The sequence below is a fragment of the Cupressus sempervirens genome, chromosome 2 (assembly GCF_028749045.1).
Source record: "Cupressus sempervirens isolate cs-2001-9-10 chromosome 2, ASM2874904v1, whole genome shotgun sequence".
Classification (NCBI taxonomy): Eukaryota; Viridiplantae; Streptophyta; class Pinopsida; order Cupressales; family Cupressaceae; genus Cupressus; species Cupressus sempervirens.
In genome coordinates this window covers 6,340,635-6,348,886 of record NC_143119.1, presented here as the reverse complement: position 1 = coordinate 6,348,886, position 8,252 = coordinate 6,340,635, and the positions used below count along the sequence as shown (strand labels likewise).

Below are 8,252 nucleotides of genomic sequence, written 5' to 3'. Positions count from 1 at the left end.
ACCTATTGGTCCTGATTGGAGTTCTTGGTGCATTTTATTCATGTAGCATGTGATTGTGTTGTGCATTTAATGCATGTAGTGTGTCTTCCAAGAATACTCTATGGGAGGATCCCCTATGTTCATGAGGAACAACCTTCAATTATTTGGCCTTCTTCCCTAAAACTACCTTTCAAGTTGGGCTTCATAATCCTCTAGGAAGACCCTTTTGGTTCCTCAGAATGATCCTCAATTAGTTAGCCATTATCCTTCAAAGACCTATGAGATTAACCTAACACATCTACTACATATCTCTTTAATAGTTTCATATTAGATAAATGCCATCTACTATATTTGAAAGAGTACATTTATTATTATATGAATTTAACCTCTTTTATAAATCTTAATTATGATTCTTACAAATTTTCATATTATAAATAATATAACTAAGTAAATATTTATAATATTATACTACATAATAGCACCATTATGAGAGAACTAAAACAAAAACTAGTACCTGGATTGTTAAAAGAATTAAAGTTTAGATATATTAATATATTGAGGCTCCTAGAATATTGCCGAATAGTGTTTCTGAAATCTAAAAGAATTAAAGTTTAGATATATTAATATATTAAGCCTCCTAGAATATTGCTCATAATTCATAGCGTTTCTTGGAAATCCGCTCCTATAACACGCAAAATATATCAGCCAATCAAATTGCATTATAATAACTTTAATAAATTTAGAAACTAAAAAATTGACACATACTTTAGAAAAATGAAAAGTGACAATAAGAAATAAAAATTCTTATATCTAATTGAATTCAAAAATATTGATCACTAATAAAATACAACTGATTGCAATAATATAGCCTACAACAAATACAATAACTAAAACTAATACTACTCAACTTATAAATCTATATAAATAAGAAAAATAGAATAAAAGGAAGGAAAAAAAATCTATACGCTGAAGAGCTAATAGACACAAATCAAAGAAAAAATTGGAACACAACAAGAAATTCTCCAATAATTAAACAACATTTAAAAAAAACCAAAAATTAACAAAAGAAAATCTAAATCAAGAAACTAAGAAAATTTAACTCAAAACATACAAAACCTCTAACCTAACTAATTGAGTGTTACTAGCAGTCCTAAGTGGTGGTGTTATATTTGATCACTAAATCTCGTGTTTTGACTTGCCCCATGTTGTCAGCTCCAAATAGATAACGTGCTCCATACTCTGCTTCTTTTCAAAACAAAGAAATTAAAATAAAATTTAATAATAAAACATTATAAAAAAGTGTTTTTAGCCTGGCTGATATAGCCTAATATTTGTCTCAAGGGGGGCCATTGGAAAGTGAATATAACGGCCGTTCCAAGGAGTGTGACGGGGAAAACGAAGTGGCCACTTGCACGCCTACTCCCTCTTTTATCAACCGCCCTGTATTTCGCGTGAAGGCGGTTGCGAGCAATGGGACTCGATTTGTGCCTAAAGCTAGGAAATCGGTCGTTTTTATTATCTTCGATTTGTTTTCATTGATTTCTTTTCTTTTTCAGGATCGCTGTCCGGACTGCGAAATTTTATCCCTTTTCAGGGCATTTCCAAAATAGTAGTACAGGTCAGACAATCACTAAGCCCATTCGTGAAATCGACCTGGTTCAAATAGGTCTCCTTTGATTGAATGGGAATTGGGACCGGGGAATTTGGAATGTTATGGGGGAATTTGGAAATGGGAACGCATTATAAGTAAGTGGGTTTGATTGTGTCACACTTCTCGTCGGCGGTAAATACCTCCATTCATTCATTCGGGCTTGGTGAGTTTCCCCTTTTTGTGCTGGAAGATTCGAGCTTTCATGGCGGAAAGTATGGAGGAAGGAGGGAGTGGAGGGAATCAGGAGAATCGGGTTGTGGCGAAAACTATGATGGATGTAATGGGTATTTGTTGTCCTTCGGAAGTTCCTTTGATTCACAGGCTGCTTGAGCCTTTGCCTGGTGTGCAAAAGGTTTCGGTGAATGTTCCTTCCAAGGCGGTGACTGTTATGCATGATGCGCTTTCGATTCAGCCCTCAGAATTAGGTAGGAGAGATGACAGATGCAAGTGTGGCGTAGTGTAAAATTTTGTGTTTATGGGTTAATTGATTATGTTGTTGTGATGCGCAGTTAATGTTTTGAATAGAGCGAAATTGGATGCGAGTCTTAGGGTTGTTGGGCAGGTGAGAAGTGGGAAGAAATGGCCGAGTCCCTATACGCTGGCGTCGGGATTTCTTCTGGCGATTGCCTTGTTCAGTTATTATTATCGTCCCTTGCGATTTGTTGCGTTGGGGGCCGTAGCTGTGGGTGTTCCGCCTATTCTGTTGAGAAGCTTCGCAGCCCTTCGCGGGTTTATTCTGGACATTAATGTGCTCATGCTCATTGCAGGTGATTGAAAATTAAAGTTCACTTGTTACCAGTTATTATTGTAGGATCTAGCGTAAGGATGATTGATAGTTGTTTGTGTTGGTATTAGCTGAAATGGCTTTCGGAACTTTTTAAAGGAAAGGGATTCGTGACATTTCCGCTTTTCTTCTCCCTTTTTTTCAATTTACAGTGATGATCATCATTAAAATTTCAATCAAACTGAAGAAACAAACATGCATAGTTGCGACTTTGCAAACATGTTCATGTCTATTTTATTTTCTGAATCTTCTCTTACTCTGTAAAGATATGTTTGTCACTGTTTTGCAATGCAAAGCGTTTCGTTAGGCTTAGAATTGCTCTCGTTACCCCCTGTCTTATTCGGTTTAAATATGAACAGCTTCCTTACGGATTTTGAACGACGAACGGATGTTTTGTTTTTGCACAAAATAAATGACCAGTGAGTCTGCACAAGGTTTCCATGATTCATCACAGTTTTGGGTAGGAGATTTTAAAATAAGCTGAATTTGTGCCCGATGGGAATATTTTCTCAAGAATGTGAATATATTTGGCCATAGGTATTGGTGTATAAGATCGGTTGATTTTAGACGGAATTTCAACGAGCTTTTTTTTTCTCGAACAGTGGCAGGCGCGATTGCATTGGGGGACTATGTAGAAGGAGCCACCATTGTCTTTCTTTTTACGCTGGCAGAATGGCTTGAATCTAGATCGGCCGACAAGGTTGAGATATTTTTGTTTGAATTCGCATTTGTTTCAGCCATCTTCTCTCAATTCAGAAATTTAACATTAAATATCTGGTTGTTTCAGGCCCGAAAGGCTATATCGGCTGTGATGAATCTGGTACCTCAAACTGCTGTGATCGAGGAAACAGGGGAAAAAGTGCCTGTTAATGATATCGAAATTGACACCGTTTTGGCCGTGAAAGCTGGAGAAAGCATTCCCCTAGATGGCCTTGTGATATCTGGAACAAGCTCTGTAGACGAGAGTAGTTTGACGGGTGAATCCGTGCCTGTTGATAAGGAAGTGGGTAAGGCAGTGTGGGGTGGCACCACGAATCTTACAGGTAACAAAAAAATCCGGAATTATCAGTATGGATGTTAGTCTAATTGTTTGAATATTTCAAGGTTTCTACAGTTCGCTAAAGTAGGATAAAACCCTCTGGAAAGAATGTCCTAAACCACTGAAAAATGCAGGGTATTTAAGCGTAAAGACTTTAGCCAAGGCAGAGGATTCTAGAGTGGCAAAGATGGTGAAGCTTGTGGAAGAAGCCCAAAACCAACAGTCCCGTACAGAACAGTTTTTACAGCGATTTGCCAAGTATTATACCCCAGGTATGCTGTGTTGAAAATCCCCGAGGTAAACTTTCTTCTAGTGTTAATTGTATCCTTGGTTGAAGAAACCAAGCTACGTCCTAGATCATGGAGAGACTGATAGCTATAGCAGAGAGAGGTGCTAGTATAGGTAGTATAGTGTCATGGAATGATGCTTAGCTTCACAAAGGTGTCTTATAGAAAATAGACTGGTTGGTTTGTGGAAATAACAATCTTTTAGGTTGTGCCCGAGTATGAACATGGAAACTAACCATCTTAATTGTATATATTTCAGTCGTCGTATTAGTGGCCATAGCAGTGGCAATAACGCCATTTATCAAGCGGTCGTTGAGTGTTCATGATTACATATACAAGGCGCTTGTTCTTCTTGTATCTGCTTGCCCCTGTGCTCTTGTCATCTCCACCCCAGTTGCTACCGCTTGTGGCTTGGCAACTGCTGCAAGGCTTGGACTTCTTATCAAAGGTGGAGGATTTCTAGAAGCCTTGGGAAAGCTCAAGTCTATAGCCTTTGACAAGACTGGGACTCTCACAGAAGGACAATTTCAAATGGTGGACGTCAAATTTGTGGATACAGAGGCCACAGATACAAAGGATTTGCTGCATTGGTATGTAAAAGTTTTCATCACAGGTTTCCTAGAAACATTATGTTTGGATCCATTCATATATAATATTTATCCATAGGTAGGATGATGAGGGAAGTGAATATATATGTACAGGATATCTAGCCTGGAGAGTAAATCAGCACATCCTATGGCCATGGCAGTGGTATCATACTGTAGGCAATTGGGGATTGAACCCTCCGCTGAGGTGAAAGATTTCAATATATTGCAAGGCGAGGGCATCTGTGGGCTAATTGGTGGCCATAATATCTACATTGGCAACAACCGTTTGAAAACTCGGCTTTGCTGGGATCGAGGTAAAATTGATACTTGCCACAGTGATTATTCTTCCTCTTACAGCTTTCAGACTGCTAACATTTCACCAATGATGGATTATAGACGTACCAGACACATGGAATATAGAAGGCCACACAGTGGCATATGTAGGAGTAGATACAAAATTTGTTGGAGTATTTAGTGTTGCAGATCGCATTCGGCCACAAGCAGCAAAAGCAGTGAACAAACTTAAGGTTAGCTATTATTCCCTTGTAAGGTGCATTCAGTTTTTTGGAGATTGTTTTTCAGTTTTTTCTTTTGGTGATAGACTTGTCATTATTTTGTTAAGTTTGCACGGATTAATTTGTGTTCTTTGCTACCTTACTGATATCAGAAACTAGGAGTCAGAGTGGTCATGCTTACGGGTGATACTGCTAGTTCTGCTGCAGAAGTCAAAAAGGAGGTAAAGGCCTTAACGGCTGGTTTGAGTAGGCAATCCTGTCACAGCATTTTGTACTGACAAAGGAGCCCTCTGAATGGTGTGCAGGTAGGAGAAATTGAGGTTCATGCCCAATTGCTACCAGAAGACAAGCTGAGATTTATTGGAGAGCTAAAGAAGGAGGGCATGACTGGCATGGTGGGGGATGGAATTAATGATGCACCAGCATTAGCATCAGCAGATGTGGGGATAGCTATGGGTGTCGAGGGCTCTGCCGTAGCCATGGAATCTGCAGACGTGGCTCTCATGTCTAATGATGTAAGGAAGATTGCTGGTGCAGTGAAAATAGGGCGAAGATCAGTGAGGACGATATACATAAATGTTGCATTCTCCCTGTTGACAAAGGTAGCCTTGGTGGTGCTTACTTTCATGGGTTATATCTACTTGTGGATGGCTGTGCTGGCAGATACAGGCACTTGTCTGATTGTAACATTCCACAGCATGCTTCTCTTGAAAAGAGAGAAAGTTGGACATGCTCATCATCATCACAGTCATGATGAATGCTGCAGAGACTCAGATGTGAATGGGCATGCAAATCATCATCACCATCATGATCATGATCATGATCATGAGCATGAGCATGAGCATGATCATGATCACAATCATGGTATGTGCAAAGAGAACCATGGCCATGAGCATGGTCACAGTCATAACCATACCCACAACCATGATCATAATCATGAACATCGCCATGACCATAACCATGACCATAACCATAACCACAGTAATGACCATGAACATGAGCACGCTCATGAACATGAGCATTATTTTGATGTGGTGAAATGTAGTGCATGCATCCGTCATGCAGCAATTTACAATGGGTGCGGTTGCCTCAAGCCCAGAAATCGGTCATGTTGCACTAATGAAGTCTCAATTGTTATCCACCCAAGCAATACTAGCAGGATTGAGCAGACTCAGAATAGACCAAGCAGCTGCTGCAACAAAGGCAAGTTGCCTTTCCAATCAGGTCCTCAGCCAAAAGCATGTTAATATGGTCAGATTTGAAGTTGTTAATTATTGATTTTAACTGGTAATGTTAATATATGTGTAATCAATCCCATTATTGATTTGATCATGTAGTACATTCTAGTATGAATGGAAGGTAGACCTACACCAATGAGACTCCCCTATCCCCATTCCTATTCAATCTTTGAGTATATTGCCTCCCTAGTTATCCCATGGAAAGGGGCAATCCTAATTTTTTTTAAGGGGTTTTGCTAAGAGAATTACAGCAAACAGAACTGCTAAAATAGAATTTGAGTCACAAACAAATGCTGCCAAAATAGAATTCTAGTCGCAGAGCTACTAATTGACTAGAAAGGTTAATAAGGGTGTGATGTAATGCTTCCCCCCTTCCTTTTTACAGCAAGTTGGAAGTTTTGTGCTGAAAACTTGGCACTCCTGCTTAGGATCCTTGTTATAACCTTGACAGCTACACTCAACAGATTTGATGGGGCAACCTGCAATAGTAAAACTAAAAGCAGCAGCTCTCTCCTGGGGCAACATACCCTTAGTGTATCCCATTGCTACTGGAATCATGAGCACTTAGAAATCACAGTTTTAGGTACTTTTACAATAATACTTATCAATTTTATTGTCTACCTTTTCTTCGAATGGAAATCCAGATAATTACTGTTCTAGAAAACCTAAAAGAAGGCAAAATTATGATGCATTACGATATTGGCCACCTATTTTTTTATATTAGGTGTTCTCAAGTTGTCTATTCAAAATGTAACTCTACAAAATAACGTAATGCAATAAAATAGAATCTCATGTGATTCTTTTGCAGCAAGTGCTTACTGGTATGCTTAAATAAAATTTGCAATATAAAATAGAACCTTCCTCATTAATGCAGTTCAACAATTATTATTATAGTTTAAGAACAGCCTCCTGAAATTCATGGTGGCGATTGTTTAGAAAGTGGAATATATATAGCAGTCTTGCTCAAGCCACGTGGAGCCAAAAGTTTCCAGTAAGGATTTGTTGAAGTTCTTTTTGCCAAAAGGCTTTATATGTTTATAGAAGTCCATTATTATTTTAATTTTAGATTTGTAAAGAATTGGGAGGAAGCTAAGATATATCCTTGTTTTTTTTCCTCTGAAAATACTATGATTTAGCAAATGACCCTCCCAACTATTATGGAATGGGTTCAATTCAGCAATGTTAGCTGTTTGAGAGTGCATTGATATATTATCCAAGGGTCTAGTACTGCTATCATAATTCCCCAGATGGTTCCCACAACAACTCAATTATATTCACTGCAATTTTTCTATTTTCATTGCTAAACCTGCAGAAGATTGCTAAAGCTTTACCTTTAACTATCTCATAATGGCAGATCTTCGTATAGTCCACCCTAAATAATTAGATTTGCGAAGAGTTGGGAGGAAGCTCAGGAAGATATACCCAGAATCAACATACATGGTAATGCTGTCACTTTTCTAGTAGACATGTCAGTGAAACCATTATCGTGCATAGAAATAATTCTATCCTATCACAGCAATTCCCAACCAAAAAGTTTAGAAATGCTCGCTCCATGGAACCACCTGGCTAGACATTATTCCACTTGATGTGGATCAAACATGATAGCAACCAAAAGTGGATTCCGGGTTGCTATGAGTGTTAACGCTGTTAACAATACAAGAAGAATCTTGCAGATGTTTTTCCTTAGTAGTACTAAATCCTGATTTCCTCTGGAAAATTCACATTAGGTATCAAATCCCTGTCCATATCTCACCACAGAATTTGAAAATTTGACTGTAAAAACCCTTTTTTTTCAGTTTGAGATCCAGTTTCCCCAAAATCTCCAATGGTGTGAATCCCATAACATGGGACTCCAACAAGAGTTCACGAAGGCTATATGCATCATTGATCAATCCTTTGCGCAAATAATTCCACAGTAAAGCCGAAAGCTTTCTGTGAATGGTTTCGCTCATCAAATCAGGGCTAAAGTGAAACTTAGCCCACTTGCTTGCTTCCCTCACTGTCTGCAAGAATGCAATCAATGGGCAGAGTTTACCAAGAGAATGTGAGGGAAATCAAATATTGAATGAAGTCCTGACTTTCACGAGACTCAATGTTAAATAGCCTATGGTACAGTCAGTTGCTCCTGATGGCGCTATAAAGATCACATTCCAAAATGATTTGTCTTTTCGA

At 38.6% G+C, this 8,252-nt stretch overlaps 1 protein-coding gene across 1 annotated transcript; it reads left to right on the top strand.

Moving 5' to 3' along the window:
• Positions 1-1,795: 1,795 nt before the first annotated feature.
• LOC149570816 (putative inactive cadmium/zinc-transporting ATPase HMA3) lies at positions 1,796-6,169 on the top strand. Its single transcript, XM_089812391.1, has 10 exons — positions 1,796-2,055; positions 2,140-2,397; positions 3,017-3,114; positions 3,202-3,457; positions 3,588-3,725; positions 4,000-4,330; positions 4,442-4,641; positions 4,724-4,854; positions 4,995-5,063; positions 5,148-6,169. Exons 1-10 carry the CDS (start codon positions 1,833-1,835, stop codon positions 6,087-6,089), a joined length of 2,646 nt encoding a protein of 881 aa, XP_089668517.1. The 5' UTR covers positions 1,796-1,832; the 3' UTR covers positions 6,090-6,169.
• Positions 6,170-8,252: the final 2,083 nt, after the last annotated feature.